Source organism: Pleurodeles waltl, chromosome 2_2 (assembly GCF_031143425.1).
Source record: "Pleurodeles waltl isolate 20211129_DDA chromosome 2_2, aPleWal1.hap1.20221129, whole genome shotgun sequence".
In the NCBI taxonomy this organism is placed as follows: domain Eukaryota; kingdom Metazoa; phylum Chordata; class Amphibia; order Caudata; family Salamandridae; genus Pleurodeles; species Pleurodeles waltl.
This window is the reverse complement of record NC_090439.1, coordinates 783,219,638-783,237,800: the sequence shown is the minus strand read 5'-3', so window position 1 is coordinate 783,237,800 and position 18,163 is coordinate 783,219,638. Positions and strand designations below refer to the sequence as shown.

At 41.5% G+C, this 18,163-nt stretch overlaps 1 protein-coding gene across 3 annotated transcripts in view; it reads left to right on the top strand.

Annotated features, from left to right (window-relative positions):
- The window catches only part of TPD52 (tumor protein D52), a 319,482-nt gene that overhangs the window by 227,467 nt on the left and 73,852 nt on the right, over window positions 1-18,163 (top strand). For all 3 annotated transcript variants that reach the window (XM_069220402.1, XM_069220401.1, XM_069220403.1), the window contains one exon: window positions 8,976-9,124. In XM_069220402.1, the coding sequence (XP_069076503.1) occupies window positions 8,976-9,124 (149 nt within the window). The remainder of the gene's footprint in view (window positions 1-8,975; window positions 9,125-18,163) is intronic.

Below are 18,163 nucleotides of genomic sequence, written 5' to 3'. Positions count from 1 at the left end.
GCTGGGTGCGGAAAAACAACGCAAAGCCTGCCCGGTCCCACAGTGCCTGTCCAGATCGAGGCATTGCTGTCTTGCGGGAGAGGAAAAACAATGGACGCCCACCCGACTGGAGAAGAAACAACGCACTGTCTTGCTTGCGAGTGAGAAATCGACGCATCGCTAGTGTTTTCCGACGCACACTCACCCTTGCGGTGTTATTTTGATGCTACCCTGGTACCTTTTTACCCTAACAAAGTTCTCACTGTTTTCAAAAGGATTTAAGACTCTTTTTGCTTTTTAAATTCATTGTATAGATAAATATTACCTATTTTTCTAAACCTGTGTTGTGTCCTTTTGTAGTGTTTTCAATGAGTTACTGTGCGTGTTGGTACAAATACTTTACACATTGCTTCTTAGGTTAAGCCTGCCTGCTTGTGCCAAGCTACCCAGGGGATGAGCGGGGTTAACTGAGGTTGATTCTCCTCTACCCTGACTAGAGTGAGGGTCCTTGCTTGGACAGGGGGTAACCTGAATGCCATCCAAAGACCCCATTTCTAACAGGACTCAACGTTCATCTGAAGTTTCTATTAAGAAAGAAGAGAAACTTTTCCAACGAAAACACCAATTCAAAAACAAAAGAGTGGCAGAGGTTGCTATAGAACATACCACTTGGGATGAAGAACATGAAGTGAGCACTGACTTTGCTAGACAGCGCGGCAGAGGTCACAATAGTTCATCAGAATCTTCAAGAGCATCTGCAGGTGAAAGCAACTGTCAACTTCTTACAAGTTGAGACTGCGGGCATGGGTCTCCACACCCAACAGGGTGTATAAAGTAAAATTCTAATTAGAAGGGGATTTTGAGCGCACAATAGACGCCATCTTTTGGGATTGTGTTATAATTTATGATATTTTGTTGGCTGAAAAGAATTGGCCACCAGAATTTGTCCGCAACCGGGAAGAGGTAATTGAACGCTCTTTCTCGCCTTTGTTCCCAGAGAACTCAGGGAAGCTTACCCCATTGATTGGGCTAGGGTGCAGGCACCTGCGTTATCTCGACCACGTAGTGTGGAATAAAGATTCCCCCTATCGTATAATACCAATTCGATCCCAACCTCAATATCCAATAAAGCATGAAGCTAAAGCACCTGTGAGGGAAATCCTCACACAGCTAGAGTACCAGGGCGTAATCGAGCCCTGCGTCTCACCAATGAACAATCCATTCGTCTCGTAGCTAAATCGTACCATTAATATATAATAGTCTTAGACCACAGATATTTAAACAGTCATACACACACAATACAAAATGCACACAGTACAGCACTTATAAACAATATAGTGCACAAAAAATACAAAACGACCCTGGATATTTCCAACAGGTTTTTCTGCCAAAATATAGCACCTGAAAGTAGGGACTTAACAAGGTTCAGTGCTTTAGGCTCTCAGAAAAAAAATTGCCGTCTCCCACAAGGGTACAAGAACAGTCCAGGAGTGTTTTCAGCTCATGTTACTTCTAATTTACACAACCTTGACCCTGAGGCATAGTCCTACATAGATGACGTCTACCTTACGGACGATGACCTCATACAACATGTAAGACGGTAGCCCGCATTGTTGTGGGATTTGCCTATTTTGGCTACAAATTCAATTTGAAAAAAACATAAAAATAGCATTCCTTAGTGTCCTGTTTTTGGGATACAAATTATCAGGTGAATGCATGAGCCTAGCGCCCCAATGTTTAGAAAAATGCGCACAACTATAACCTCCAAACACTATCAAAAAGCTCCAGTCTTTGTTGGACTTTTTAAACTTTGGCGGAACATACATTCCAGATTACGCACAACGCATTAAACCATTATATGACTTAATATGCCCTGACTTTTCGAGCAAATATTGGACAATCGAACACAAGCATTCTCAGAACATTGCAAAAAGACATGCTTGCAGCTAAACACTTACACACACAAGACAACAAAACACACTTGGTCATCAGACTATTTGGTGGTGCCATTGGTTTCACCAACATTCACATGAGGGTGAAACCTTCCCAATTGCATACAAATCACATTTATATACTACAGCAGAACAATGCTTTGCTCCCACAGAGAACATTCTCACTGCTCTTCAGATTGCTGTCATTAAAGAGAGACCTCTGGCCCAGGGAAAACATGTTATTATCTTATCTCCGATCCCAGCCCTTGAAGGTGTTGCAAAAGCCAGTGTTCCTAACGGCAAGACACTACATCCGCATTGGATTCAATGGACAAAGTCTCTGACGTTCATTGATGTTGACTATATTTTTGACCCAAAATTACAAAATCAATAATTTTTGCAATATGAACTTGAATACCCTGTTCCTGCAAACACATTGCCTATAGAACAATATCAAACAATTATGTACACTAATGGCTCAGCCCAACCCACAGTGGACACAGAACACCAGTACTCCGCCGCTTGTGCGGTCATGAGTGACTACATGAAAGATGGTCAATTCCATCCACAACGCACTTAATTGCAGACCTTAGGAGACTGCACTGCACAGTTAGCAGAGCTGAAGACTCTGGTTATGGCATTGAACCACCCGGATCCAGAACAGTTGACATTAATTGTCTGTGATTTGTATTATTGGGTCCAGTCCTTCAATGAATATCTGCCTTACTGGCGCCAGAATGGGTTCAGAGATTCAAAAGGCAACACCATCAAACACAGATTTCTATGGAAGAAAGTAGTGGATTGGAACGAATCTCTACCTAAAGTCGATGTTGTACATACACTGGGACAGCATGTTGGAATACATGTTACTGGCAATACCTTGGCTGCTGAGCAGCCAAGTCAGCAATGGCTACAGCTTCTGTTGCTGCAGTACCTCGTTCTAGGACAAAATTGGATGATGAAACACTGGCTTCTGTGAAAGCTTCCACTGATGGCAAGCCCAAGCCAAAGGCATATCCTGCCAAATATTTCTAGCGCATATCAAGCCTCAATACTGCCTTAGTAATACCAGGGATGAGTGAATGTGTGATCCCAATAAAGATTAAGTACCAGAGTTCATCAAAGCAATGCCTGAGGGAGTTGCTTCTGCCCATGCTGGTGTGGCGGTTACAATATCATTATTACAAGCACGCTACTTATAGCCAGGTCTGTACAAACCAACCAAGCCATATATCCTTTGCTGTGACATCTGTCAGCAAATAAAACGGTCCACTGTCAAATGCCCACCGCAGACACCCACCCTAATTTCCAACAAACCTTTACAATGTGTGTACTTGAACCATTGTGGTCCCCTAACACCTGATAGTGCATACAAATATATTTTAGTTGCTGTTGACGCATGCTTCAGATTTCTATAGGTTTGACCATGACGCTCGGCTGACTCTCTGACTGTTATTAAAGATTTGCAAGTCTATATCGGCACATATGCAGTTGCGGCTTTCCACTCGACCAGGGCCCTGCTTTCGCCTCTGGCGCTTTCACGGATGCCATGGCTTCGTTAGGGGTCCAACTGTATTATGCGCCTCCATTTCATCTCGAGGGAAATAGTGTTGTGGAGCAAAGAAACTGGGATTTAAAGCAATCCTTAACAGCCAGAGTATTAGGCACGGTCATAGTTGGCTTAATCACCTGTATGGAGTCCAGAGAGCACTTAATAATCTGCCCAGAAGGTACCTCGGGGGGGGGGCATACCTCATATGAATGCATGTTGGGAACACAGATGTATGTTCCAGATCTTTGTGGTCCTGGTGCAGAGGTGGCAGATACACCTTTTGACATAAATGAACGTGTCACTGTCTTGCAGGACTTGCAACAGTTCCATGATGAAAACGCATCTGCCAGTGCTGACTCCTTGGGAATAAGGGACACACCAATAACACCTACTGGCTGGATTCCTAATTTTGGGGATCTAGTGTGTGAAAAGATTGCCGTGAATAAGGAGTTTGGTCCTTCATTTGGTGCACAGGTTCCAGTCCTGGGAATACACAGTAGCAGAACTGTCATCCTGCCACCGCAGCCTGGTTCTGAAACAAATCATCAATGCATCAACAATGTCAAGCTACACAATATGGCCGATCCTGCACAGCAGACCTAGAGGACTCCTGGGTAGTAGCCGAATCCTTCTCACTACAGACCAGGATGTTCCTTTACAGGTTTTAAGCAGCATTGCTGACACCTCTCCAAGCTTGGGGAGGGTGGAAAATTATATTTCATTAGTCCCATTAACATCTTCTGTGACAAGTAATGTCAACATCGTTAAATGATTCTACTCAAATTCAGCACAAACTGATGGTATAATATACTATCAACCACAGAGGAAAACTTCTGCCATCTCTCACCTTCCAAACACGACTCCAGTTTTTTGTACGACCTGCTTCTGGATATTTTTCTGACATCAATGACACTTTTATCGACTTATCGGCCTCTTCTGCAACAGAACTGTCAAGAGCATGTAAGCTGATAATTTGGCTCATAATTAACTATTTAATTCTACCATGTAACTATATGCGGCTATTATTAACTGAACTTGCCTTCCTCCTTTGGATTGGGTTTGTCATCCTCTTCTTTTTACTGATACATTGTTATTACCTTCCTGAACGCTCTACAGTTGAACTGGTGGATGAGGTCCTAAAACCAAATCTTTCCTCCCATAAGGTCCGCAGAGAATTGTCCTTAGTGAACATTTTAGCTATTCCAATTCCTGATGGGATTGTATGGGATAAAGTACCTTTTTGCTATATATGATCCCACTGAGGTCATCCAAATTCCATATGTATTTCAACTTTCCATGAATGATGTAATAATACCTGGAGTTGTTTCTGATGATTGGGATGTAAAAACTGCTGATTCTCTGATGTCTGATTTAGAATATTTGATTGTATTTGAAATTGAAGATGTTTATCAATCAAGAGAAAATTATGGAGATATGCTCTGTTATAATTATTATGGACATCGTTGCATTCACAGAGCAAGTACCCCAAGACTATTTTTAATTATACACTGTGGGAACACTGTCCATATCCGCCAATGGGGAGTTCCAAAACGTATTCTGGAAAGTCAGCATTTTTTTCTGGGCACAGTGTTAAAACTGCTGAGTCGTATTATTTTAAATTGCCAGTGGTGTCAATTCAACATATTTTATTAACTGATACAATGTTGATTTATTTTGATTCCTTTGTTTCCCGGTTGGCTATAGAGGGTTATGAATATTGGTTGAAGTCGATTGACTTGAACAGTGTATGGGGAACTAAAATTTGGAAAAAAAGGGTAAAGGAAGGTTTATTTAGAGAATGTCTGATACCTGTTCAAATGGTATTTTTAAATGCAACAGTACAACAGACAAGTTGTTTAAACTTGGCAGAAATTGAGGACTTGAATGCGCCCAGTATCCCTGCCCCTGCTAAATTTTACAAATGGCAAAAAATACATGAATGCAACTAAAGATCAGCTCAATGAGTGGGCCCAAAATGGAACATTCAACAAATCACTTTCACGTCCTGGTGGGTGATTATTGTGGCCGGTAGACACAAGTGGTTGTCATGCACGTTTTGTAAACTCCATAGGGGGTTTTAGAACTAATAGACCAGACCCTTGCTATGTGTCACTAGAACATTCGGGTATAGTAAGAACATACAGTGTATGGACATTATGCCAGCAATGGTTAAAAAGTTCCTCACTAGATGCTGTTAAAGAACACCTCAGTCTTCTGTCTAACAATACAGATTTGCAGGATTGCTTGTTAGGCCCCAGAAGACAACATAGAAAGCACTTCTTATGTGCAGTATATAATGAAATTTACTTTCCCAACAAGAAGCCGCTGCCCGGTTAAGGCAGATAGATCAGGAAAACTTACAGAAAGCATTAGCCGTTGTGGATAATGGGATTAACACCTTGTCCGACCATATATAAAGTTTAAACAACATTGTTTCTCCGGCAATAGCTATAGTGTAAAGCGATATGTCATCCTTACAACATGGCCAACTAAGGTCCATTATGCAGTTAGGTTGGACACTACAAACTCTGAAAGTGGGTCGCGTTCCCTGGCAACACGTAAACGCAAGGGACGTATTCTCAACATTTAATTTAACGCGACAACAACAAATCTTCGCTAAATAGGAAGCGACTTATGCTGAACATTGAGAAATTAGAAAAGTTGCCTTTTACTGTGGCTGAAATACATTCTGCTGAATGGTTAATACACGGTGTTATTAAACTCCATATTTCAACACTTCAGTTCACATCCTGCCTGAAACACATTCCAGTAGGCAGATATGAAAGGCTAGGAGATAGTTACATATACAAGGTTTGGGAGCTTCCCTTTTCGTACAAATGTTTCAATGGCCTGAAAGAGGTCTTTCTTAGCGGCAGTGAATGTGAGACATCTGTGAGCCATTCAATGGTATGTAAGCAGCTGTCCTTGCACAGGGCGTGTAACGCTTCTTCAGCAAATTTAGCTTGCTTGTCTAAAGGGAGTCAAGTCCCCTTGATTAGACCTGCATTCCATGTGCTCTCAAATGGAAGCTATGTGCTCCTTAACAGTGAGAGCTGTTGTGGAATGCGAGCCGGAATAGCTTGTTTTGGTCTCCCAAATTGTCAATTGTTGCAGGAATGTCCTTTTTCCTCCTTCACAGCAGAGGAAAGTTGCAGATATCTGACCTCACGTTGCTACTTCATATGTGAATTTTGACAAGTTGAGCAGACTCAAGGCTTTATTGTTTCAAAAACATGTGGCGCTTACTTCTGTGCACGAGACTTGTACGCTTGAAGTTGGGAGGTCCTCTGCAGAAATACAGTCCCTTTTAAGTACAAACTTTCTGAGATACTTTCGTAAACTCGTGGGACGAATATTTAATGCATCCAGTACTACTGGGATTGCACATTTCTTTAAGGCTGTTGGTTTTGGTTTCGTTCACACCTTTTCCTCTATATTTGGCTTAATATCTTCAGCCATGCATCACTATTTTTTAGTATTTTCAGGGAATTTCCAATTACTTTAGCTATAATAGGTGGCATCTTGCTGGAGTGCGACTGGTCTCTGTCACTCAGACTGGTTTTGGATTGTGTGCAGTCTGTGTCTCAATGACTTTGGTGCCTTCTCGAATGTACACTGAAAGTTTGTCTTTTTGCGTGACGCTTACTTTCATTGGAACATGATCTGTTGATGTTCTCGCTAAGGGCTCATTACCAGACGTGCACGTTGAGAGTGCGTTTGTTATGGAAAGCTGTTTGAGTTGCCTTTTGTGGATCATACAGCTCTTAATTCAACATTGGGCACAACACGGAATGCTACTACGTCAGCTGGAGCTTAGGCTTTGGAGCATGAGTGCTTCTTTGTTTTCCTTGGCAACTATTTGGCTACTTTACCACCTCCCGAAGTGGAACAGTTCCTGGCTTCAGTTGACCCAGATATAATTGGTGATTTTAAACATGACACTGACTTTTAAATTTGGTTCTATTGGTGCCACTGCTGACATCCACAATTGACCCTTTTTCATATTTTCAAGTGTCTTTTAACTTGTCATTATTGACATTCATATATATATATATATGTCCTAATTATACCTTTTTAGTGCTTCTATGGTTTTATTGTTAGGCTTTTTACTACCTTTGAACTGGCAAGGGGAGGGTGTTGTATAGCTATTTTAGCCAGGTTTTTAGACATGTTATTTTAGCACCTAGGCCTCCCTTTGGTGCACTTTAGCACAGTTACATTTTATTGAGCTTCATTTTATTTTTCTAGAATGGGTCACAATTGCCGTGCTGTTTTATTATATTTAGCTAGTTGTTCTTTCGCCTAAGAAAGCATTGCATTTCTAGCAAGACATTCCTTTCACTTTGTGCGTTCCTCCAGGCTACAGCCAGATAGAGTTGGCAGGAAAGTGGTACGCTGTGTCTCCAACATTTAGAGTAACATGCACATCCTTACATGGGAACCTTTTCTCAGAACATCATCTGTTTTATTATTAAAACACTTCTCTTTTCCATACACATTAAAGGGAGATTCCAGACAGATGACAATGACTGCATGCTGATTGCCTTCGACACAGCTGCTTGCATAGACTACCAGATCCCTGGTCTACATGGGGATGGTTTCTTTCTAGACAACAGGCTTCCTTGCTCAGGTATGGGGGATGTCTTTCCAGGGGGGAAACCTCAAGAGCGGATTAGGGCTTATTATGCTGTGCTCTAACATAATTTAGGTAGGAACCACATATATTACTCTTAGTGACAGTATGGTGGGACTTTCCCTGTGTTTTACTCTTCTTCTCACCATTTTGCTTCTAGTGTGTTTTACCATCCTAGTTATTGGATTTAATGACATTTTATCCAAGATGCAGCTAATTCAATAAACCTTATTGAACCATTCTCTGCCTGTCGTTGCCTCTGTGAGACCAATGTAACTGATAGAAAAGGATGAGATCTAATCGACCCCGATGTCCCTGGGAAGTCATTCCTGCCGCCTGGTTCCAACAATCATCCCTGCTCTTGGGCAGAGGTGAGGTGCTACCAATTAGCCAGAAATCGGGATTAGACCGACAGTTGTGACATGGTGTGGGATTGGACTTCGTTCCCCACAATCCAGGTGATTTTGTCAGCCGAATCCAGCCCGATTTCCCTGAGAAGTCATTCCTGTCACCCGGTTGCAACAGTCATCCCTGCTCTTGGGCAGAGGTGAGACGCTGCTAGTTAGCCAGAAATCCGGATTAGACCGACAGTTGTGACATGGTGTGGGATTGAACTTCATTCCCCACGATTCAGGTGATTTTGTCGCACAAATCCAGCATCCTCATTAGGATAATGAGAGCCTAGACGACAGTATGTGCAACTTGTATTCCATTTTTTTAAATAGGGGAGTACATACCCACTATTTCTATTTGTTTGACTTCAGTAAGTGGTGATAGCCATAGAGCAAATTCTATTTAAAATGCTGAAATTAAACCTTTTCTGGGCTTCATATTGCATTGAGTTATGTATTTACTGATGCTTTTTCCTCTCTCTCCATAGGTAGAAGATGAAATTAATACCCTTTCCCAGGTGTTAGCTGCCAAGGAGAAACACCTTGCAGAAATTAAGAGGAAACTGGGAGTCACAGCACTGACTGAGCTGAAACAGAACATTTCCAAAGGCCTTCAGGACGTTGCTTCTACAACAGTGTATGTTTATACACCACACTTCATACTTAGAGTTGTTGGAATGGAGGGGGGTGTTTTCATGTATGGTACAGTTTTACTTGTATTTGCATAACAGAAGTAACAGGGTAACCACTGCTCCGCACAGTGTCGCTATATCCCAGTTTTTTTCAAAATGGCATGTGGTTGTTGACTTCAAGAGATGCTTACCTGTGTGAAATCTCTACACCAGGACAATAGGTGCCTTGTAGTTTAAGTTGCTATGTAATGTTATTTTTATAAAGTACAATGTCTACTCTTCAGTAGTCCTCTTTAAGGGTGCACATAGACTTATGATTCACCATGAGCCATGGTTGTGTTTGCAACCTACCTTACTTATGCTTACTTATGCTGCATGGGATAAATGCAGTCTATACAATATAAGGCTATTGTAAATAGATTGATATCAGTACAAATGCCTTTGTAGAGTCATGGAACTCCAACACCTTCAGTATCTTAATTTATAGCTGTGGTATTTTATTCCTCATACAGGAACCCTGGGCCTCATTTGCTGTTTCTCCGTTACTACTCGTGGCTTTTTAACCCCTTAAGTGCCGAGACACCAGCCCACCTCTCCCCATCTGTCCCCACCAACCCCCGCCAACCCCTTTTTTTTAAATCTTAGCTCTTACTTCTGCATTACGTTTTTCTACAAATGTTATCCTGGGTAAATTTACATCCCTTTTTTACACATGTTGGGGATTTTAAAAGTATGTAAGGTTTGTGAATACTCCTGGTGGGAACCGAGAAAATACTCAAACTATAGCAATATTTGGTGTTTTGTAAATGATGGGAAAAAGTGGTGAGCAAGAATGTTTTTTTTTTTTTTTTTTTTTTTAACTTCAACAAAAGTTTTTCTGTACTGCGATCACCCTTCTCCCAGCTTTCAGAAATAGGTAGACTTGTAAAATAAATTAAAAAAGTAACTACAGTTTTTTCATTTTTCTTAGTGGTAGTTGATTTTTAGGTCAGTGATTACTAGATAGCGCAGCTGTGTAGTATGCTAAAGACATCTTGGGGAGTTTTAGAAAATTGACCTAGGAATGCATTCTGCCCGTTGCTTACCATGGGCTTTATGGTTTGTAATGCACATTTTCTGCTTTTCCATTTGCTGGCTCTATTTGCTTTATGGTCCCCAGCTCGAGTTCTTACCTCCCCATGCCAAAGCAGGGTTTACAGTATTCTCCCACAAACTCGTTTTCTGTAGTAAACGGGCCTGTAAATCATGTTCTTATTTCGTAACATTTGCTGGGCATTCAAAGACCCAGGTCAGATGTTCAAGCTGTGTGTTTGAGGGAGCATGGTGTTTATTTTGCCTTCTGCTGACTTCAAAGTGAGAGAGTATACAGGAAAGAGGAATGCACTGTGCTTTCTCTGTGGAGCCTGCTTGTGCCCTTTTTGGGGGTGGAGTGCACGCTCCGGACCATGTTGTAATCTCTCTGTGGACGTCTAACCACACTTGTCATGCCCATCACTTTCATTAGTTTGTGGGCTTCCCTTTTAAAAATCGATTGATTCCATTTGTGAAAGGCATGCATAAATCATGCCTTTTCCGCTGTTAAGCCCTCCTCTTGCGCACCGGTAAACTATTGAAAACATACGAGGCTCTGTCTTTTCAGCTGGTTTCTGGACTACTTTATCTTTTCCTTTCCTGCGCAGCATGGTCTTGCTAGGGAGAAGTTGAGCGATTTCCATGACTTCGACCTTCTTCCATCGATAATTGATCTTTTGCCGGTAACATGGATAATTGCACTTTTGGCGATAAGTTTCACTGCAAGCGAACTTCTGTTTCCTTTTCTGTGTCTCCTTCACACTCATGCGACCATCTGCTCGCATATGTGAAAGTGTTTTACTTTTCATTATTAGTTTATGTGGCAAGAAAAGTCCGGTTAGGAGTTTCCAACGCTTATAGCTCTAACACGAGCAAACGGGAGACTCGTTGCATTGCAAATGCTTGTTTAGTTTTATTTCAGACATAGCCATCTCAAAAAGTATTTAATTCTCCAATTGCACAAAACATTAGCCTTTCATTCTTGGAGCATGATGGTCACTATTGGCAATGTCGGGGTGGGTGGACGCATGAACTTTTTAAAAATCATGTTTGAAAACTTACACTGATTTGGTCAGATGTACTGGTAAGAAAATGAGAGTTCTGCATGTGAATTAAATATATTTTTGAAATTGAGACGTTTTCATATTTAACACGTTTTTTCGCAAAATATCTTTACAAATGAAGATGCACCGAAAGTTGTATGCAGGACACCCTTGCTACTTGCTTTCTTTCATGTCAGTTAACTTGTAAATAAGTGCATGCCCGTTTTCAATGGGGGCCGCATGGAAAGTTCAGGAGGGAACTTGCGACCACACTCATTTAGTCTGATGTACTAAGATGATACAGTTCTGCATGTGATTGAAATACACTTTTGGAATTTGTGCAGAGACTTTTGCATATTTAGCATGTATTTTGCATAATTCCTCTTTTTTTGTGAGTCCATTTAATTTGTGACACTGCCTTTTTAGGAACAAAGTACAAAACCACATTTCAGTCTCATCTTCAGCCTAACGTATGATGATCTTGGGCAATTTACACTGTTTATGGCCCATTCACTGTCAATCGCAGGATAAGATCTTTTTACTTGAAAGTGACAGGCACATTTTAGTACAATTTGACAAATCTTGGTTTTCACTTTGATGTGTAAAGCGTATGCATTATTTGCGACATCGGTGGCAAATCATTTTGGAGAGCTGGATAAGTTTAAAGGCACCATGAAAGCTTTTGTGGTTATGTTAAGCTAATCAATAATTATGTATTCTGTTTACAAATGTGCCTTTTTTTGGAACTCATATATCACTGGATATAAACGATTTCCTCAGTTGTACTTGCAGGCAGTAGGCTATTCGTTTGAATGGTGTAGCAGGCACCAGGGGCCAAAGCTCTAGGAAACCACTGAACTCCAGTAATTGCTATATTTTACTACTACACAAGAAGTCACAAGTGCAGTTACATTGCAGGCCCCGGTTCATGATTTGAATGGTGCAGCAAGTGCAGTGGCAAGGGGCTAAAAGGTCTAGGAACCCCACTGAACACTGTTTAGTAGTAAAATATAGCAATAATCAAACAGTCAGAAGTGCAATCAACTTGCAGGCACTAAGGCCATGATTTGAATGGTGCAGCAGGTACAGTGACACAGGGGCCAAAAGCTCTAGGAAACCCACTGAATGCAGATTATTGCCCTATTTTACTATTAACAAACAGTCAGAAGTGCAGTTACAGGGAAGGCAGAAGGGCCATGATTTGAATGGTGCAGCAGATACAGTGGCACAGGGGCCCAAATCTCTCGGCAACCCACTGAACACTGCTTATTGCTATATCTTATTACTGTCCCCAACTCAAAACCAGCTATGGCCAATCTCTCCCGGCTCCCTCGTGACCGTCTGCCATTCCAGTGCTCCCTGTGCGCAGTGCGAGTGCCGCCTCCTCTACCGCCATGCTTCCTGACCCTTCCTCTCTCCCCGCACAAGCTTCCTCTTCCCCTCACTTAGGATGCCGGAACACCTTAGAAGCGTACAGATCTCCTTTTTTCACAGTTAGGGCGGCTTTTATTCAGAGCACTTAAAAGCTCTATAAAGTGTTTCAGAGCTTTATAAGAGCGCCTTTTATATTGCACAAATACACTTTTTATAGCACTGGAGAGATTACATGATTTGGCCAGGAACACAGGATGTTGAGCCAGTGCTGAGACTCGAACTCAGTTGCCCAAGTCGGCAGATCTTTCCTGTATTGCACATCTTTATTATAGTCATCTGCAACATGTACAAAAAAGCATTAACAAAAGCAATAGATTTTGCCTAGGTGAAATCTATTGGCTTTGCCGATACTTATTCTTTATTATTACATGCAGTACGATCTTGAAATATTTTCAGGATGTGCGTTGTAAGAAAACTCGAGCAACATTTTATTTTTCTAAAATGTTGTCCATATATAATAGCACCCCAGGCTTTCAAAAGGGTGCACATAACTGACTTGCCTCTTAGTTCAGTATTGGCATTGTCAGGGTGGGTGGAAGCATGAATGTTTCAAAATTTGTGTGAAACTATTTCTTTAAAAAAAATACTTGCACTGATTTATTCTGATGTACTGTTACTAAGATGAAACAGTTCTGCATGTGAATAAAATACATTTTTGAAATTTTTAAAGAGGCTTTTTTGATATTTTCATATTTTACACGTTTGTTGCAGAATGTCTTTAAAAATGAAGGTGGCCCAAAAGTTAACTGTGCAGGACTCCCTAGTTACTTGCTGTTTTCCATGACCATTAACTTGTAAATAAATGCTTTCCCGTTTCGAACAGGGGCCACAAGCAAATGTCAGGAGTATGCCTGTAGCCCACAGACTATAGATCTACAGGGACGTTCTATTATAGAGTACACAGCACATATCGAAAAATAATGGCAGTGTGTAGAAATGGGTGACGTTTTCATTGTTCATTTTTTGCCTTCACAGACAATTTATAAAATGAATGTTACATTAGGCAGACTCTTCTGATCGCCTTGATGTTTATTGATTGTTGTTTGTCAAAAACAAGTGATAAGCAGAGACAACAACTGGCCTACTGATTATTATAATTTGTCTATGTGTGGGATATGGTCAAATCTATTGAATGAGAAAAGGGTGTATGAAACCTATGTATTTTCGCAACGTACTGTAGATGATGTATTTACAAATAGTGTTTATTTGTGCAACTGTAACTGTAGGTTACTTATAGGATCGTGATTAAGAGGGCTTTTTGCAAAATGTGTTCTTTCTTGCACACTGGCTTACATTTGGAAGCCCGAAATGGAGAAAAACTGAATTGATAACAATGTCTTAACGGATAGCATTTGTCCATAATTTTAGCCTCTCTGCTACAAAGCAAACGTTAATTTCTGCAATAGATTCCCCAGCTGAAGTGGATGGGAGGGAGTCACCTGTGCTGCATGTTGGAGGGTCAGGCAGCAAAAAAGAAATAAGCCTTCTTGTTAGGGAGTCTGCTTACCCAAAGGTATGCAGAATGTAAAGGCTGGTTTGGTGGAGTCACTTGAGGCTTACTGATGACAAGATATTTACTTCTTGAGAAGGTTACTGTGAGGGTGTTCCAAGCTGAGCTATGGAATGCCTGCTTTTAATGGACGGTTATAAAAAAATTAAATAAAGGTTGCACAGGGGATAATCTGCATATCACTGACGTCTATACTTTAGAAGAAATTTTATCTTTAACCTACATTTTTATGTACATTTACTGACAGCCTATATTATACTGTGTATAATGAATGTTTAAAATAATGCCTTAAACATTCACAGAGCTTTCAGGGACCTCCTAGCACTAATAAAACACAATTCACTTTTCCCTGTTGCACCAAACAGGATTCAGTTGTGTGGGCCTCCTGATGCACCCTTATACATCTGTAGTGATTGCATTAGCCAGTAGAGGTTTGATAACATAAAATAGTGCATTTCCCACTGATTAGTTTAACCTTTATTTACTTTTCAGTTAAGTTGTGCATTACTTTGTGTCATTACCTGATGGTGAGAGATCAACAAAATAGTTGCAGAATATTTTGCTCTTTTTAGCCACGTCTTTCTGTTCTGCCTCTGGCTCACTGACACCTTGCCCATGGCAGTATCCGCCATTTTTTAATGCACTTCAACCACTGCATTCAATAGCTTCGAGGTGGGCAAGCCAATTAATAAAGAGAGCCGAGGAAAGAGTCTGGCTCGGGTCTTAACCCCTTCGCTACCAGGCCTTTTCCCCCCTCAGGTGCCAATCCTTGTTTGGCTATTTGGGACAGTTCGCACTTAGGCCCTCATAACTTTTTGTCCGCATAAGCTACCCATGCCAAACTTGCGTCCTTTTTTCCAGCACCCTAGGGATTCTAGAGGTACCCAGACTTTGTGGGTTCCCCTGAAGCAGACCAAGAAATTAGGCAAAATACAGTGAAAATTTTGTTTAAAAAAAAAAAAAAAAGAAATGGGGGAAAAAAGGGCTGCAGAAGAAGGCTTGTGTTTTTTTCCCCTGAAAATGGCACCAACAAAGGGGTTGTGGTGCTAAAATCACAAGCTTCACCAGCTTTCAGGAACAGGCAAACTTGAATCAGAAAACCCAATTTTTCAACACAATTGTGGCATTTTACTGGGACATACTCCATTTTTACTATTTTTTGTGTGCTTTCAGCCTCCTTCCAGTTAGTGACAGAAATGGGTGTGAAACTACTGCTGGGTCCCAGAGAGCTAAACATTTCTGAAAAGTAGACAAAATTCTGAATTCAGCAAGGGGTAATTTGTGTAGATCCTACAGAAAATAACAGCTGAAATAAACAAAATATTGAAATTGAGGTGAAAGAAACCGCCATTTTTCTCCACGTTTTACTCTAACTTTTTCCTGCAATGTCAGATTTTTTAAAACAATATACCTTTACGTCTGCTGGACTCTTCTTGTTGCGGGGATGTATAGGGCTTTTAGGTTCATCAAGAACCTTAGGTACCCAGAGCCGATAAATGAGCTGCACCTTGCAATGGGTTTTCATTCTATACCTGGTATACAGCAATTCATTTGGTGAAATATAAAGAGTGAAAAATAGGTATCAAGAAAACCTTTGTATTTCCAAAATAAGGTGTTGAGAATGAGTGGTTATTTTCACATTTCGGAATTCTGGGGTGCCCATTCTAGCATGTGAATTACAGGGCATTTCTCAAATAGACGTCTTTTTACACACTGTCTTATATTTGGAAGGAAAAATGTAGAGAAAAACAAGGGGCAAAAATCCTTGTTTTGCTATTCTGTGTTCCCCCAAATCTCCCAATAAAAATGGTACCTCACTTGCGTGGGTAGGCCTAATGCTCGCGACAGGAAGCGCAACATGGACACATCACATTTTTACATTAAAATCTGACTTGTTTTTTGCAAAGTGCCTAGCTGTGGATTTTGGCCTCTAGTTCAGCCGGCACCTATGGAAACTTACCAAACCTGTGCATTTTTTAAAACTAGACACCTAGGAGAGTCCAAGCTGGGGTGACGTGTGGGGCTCTCACTAGGTTCTGTTACCCAGAATCCTTTACAAACCTCAAAAGTTGGCCCAAAAACACTTTTTCCTCACATTTCGGTGACAAAAAAGCTCTGGAATTTTAGGAGGAGACACAAATTTTCTTCCACCCAGCATTCCCCCAAGTCTCCGGATAAAAATGGTACCTCACTCGTGTGGGTAGGCCTAGCGCCCGTGAGAGGAAATGCCCCAGAACACAATGTGGACACATCACATTTTCCCAAAGAAAACAGAGCTGTTTTTTGCAAAGTGCCAAGCTATGGATTATGGCCTCTAGCTCTGCCGGCACCTAGGGAAACCTACCAAACCTGCGCATTTTTGAAAACTAGACACCTAGAGGAATCCAAGATGGGGTGACTTGTGGGGCTCTGACCAGGTTCTGTTACCCCGAATCCTTTGCAAACCTCGAAAATTTGGCCCACAAAACACTTTTTCCTCACATTTCAGTGACAGCAAGTTCTTGAATCTGAGAGGAGCCACAAATGTCTTCCAACCCAGCATTCCCCCAAGTCTCCCGATAGAAATGGTACCTTACTTGTGTGGGTAGGCATAGTGCCCGCAAAAGGAAATGCCCTAGAACACTATGTGGACACATCAAAATTATCAAATACTAATCTACCAGTTTTGCGGGAGGGTGTGACCTGCGTTGTTGGTCCTGGGCTCAGCAGCCATATAGGGAAACCTACCAAACCCAAACATTTCTGAAAACTAGACACCCGAGGGAATCCAGGGTAATGTGACCTGTGTGGTCCCTCAATGTTGTCTTACCCAGAATCCTCAGCAAACCTCAAATTTAGCTACAGAATCACATTTTTCCCACATTTCTGTGTGTGATCACCGCACTGGGAGAAATTTCCTCTCACAGAACGCTCCCTTCAGTCTCCCAGTAAAAATGATCCCTCACTTGTGTAGGTGGGGCCAAGTGCCTGTGACAGGGAAGAGTCAAAAACATGTTGAAATTGAGGAGGAACCAAAAGGGCAGTTTGAAAAAAAAAAAACATTTTTAGGCTGACAAGTGGGGCAGAATTTTTATCGGTGTAGATGAGACAGTGCTGGGTGGTAGGAATTTTGTGGATTCCTGCAGATTCCGGAAGGTTCCATCACAAAAATGTGTGATTTCCAGCAAAGTTGGAGGTTTGCAGGGCATTGTGGGTAAAAAAAAAGTGTGCGGGTGTATGTGAAGCACACCACCCTGGACTCACCCAGATGTTTAGGTTTCAGATTTGTCTAGCTCTTGTGGATTTTTCTACATGGCAGCATCCCAAAGTCCCAAAAATTCTGCCCTCACCATTCCAAGTGGGACGATTTTGAGAGTTAGCCAAGCTCTCATGGCCGAAATGTAAAACCAAAACCCCAAATTATCAAATGTCCTCTTGCTTGCAATGGGATAAGATGTTTTAGTGTGCGGGGGAGAGCTGAAAGACTGTTACCCCCTTCCGTTGGGGTGGGGGCATAACCATGCTCATACTGGTTGGTAGCCACCACCTCACTATTGTTTTTTTTTTTTTTCAATTCCCTGGCATCTAGTAGACTTTCTGCCCTCCGGGTATGAATCGGGGGTAATTGCCTCATCTGCCAACTGGTGGGCAGAACAACTTGGGCCCCATTTATTTGGGATGGGGTATGGCCATACCCCCACCCTCTTAATTTGGAAAACAAAATCTTCCCTGGTGGGCTTTCTGCCCCCCTCCCCTTCCCCCCTGGGGGGCAGATGGGCCTTCCAAAAATAGGCATTAATGAAGAAAATAGAGTTTTGGTGAAGCAAAATATTTGCCTAAGATCACACAATTGAAGCAGGAATGCATCAATTTATACCTGGTTTCTAATTTAACTTTGTACAAATCAGCCAGTAAATGGGTATTTGTCTTTCCTAATGTTAAGGCTATGTTTTTACTTCTTTGTGCATTTTTCTGCAGTTTTTATATAGCGTGAACTCGACCCAAAG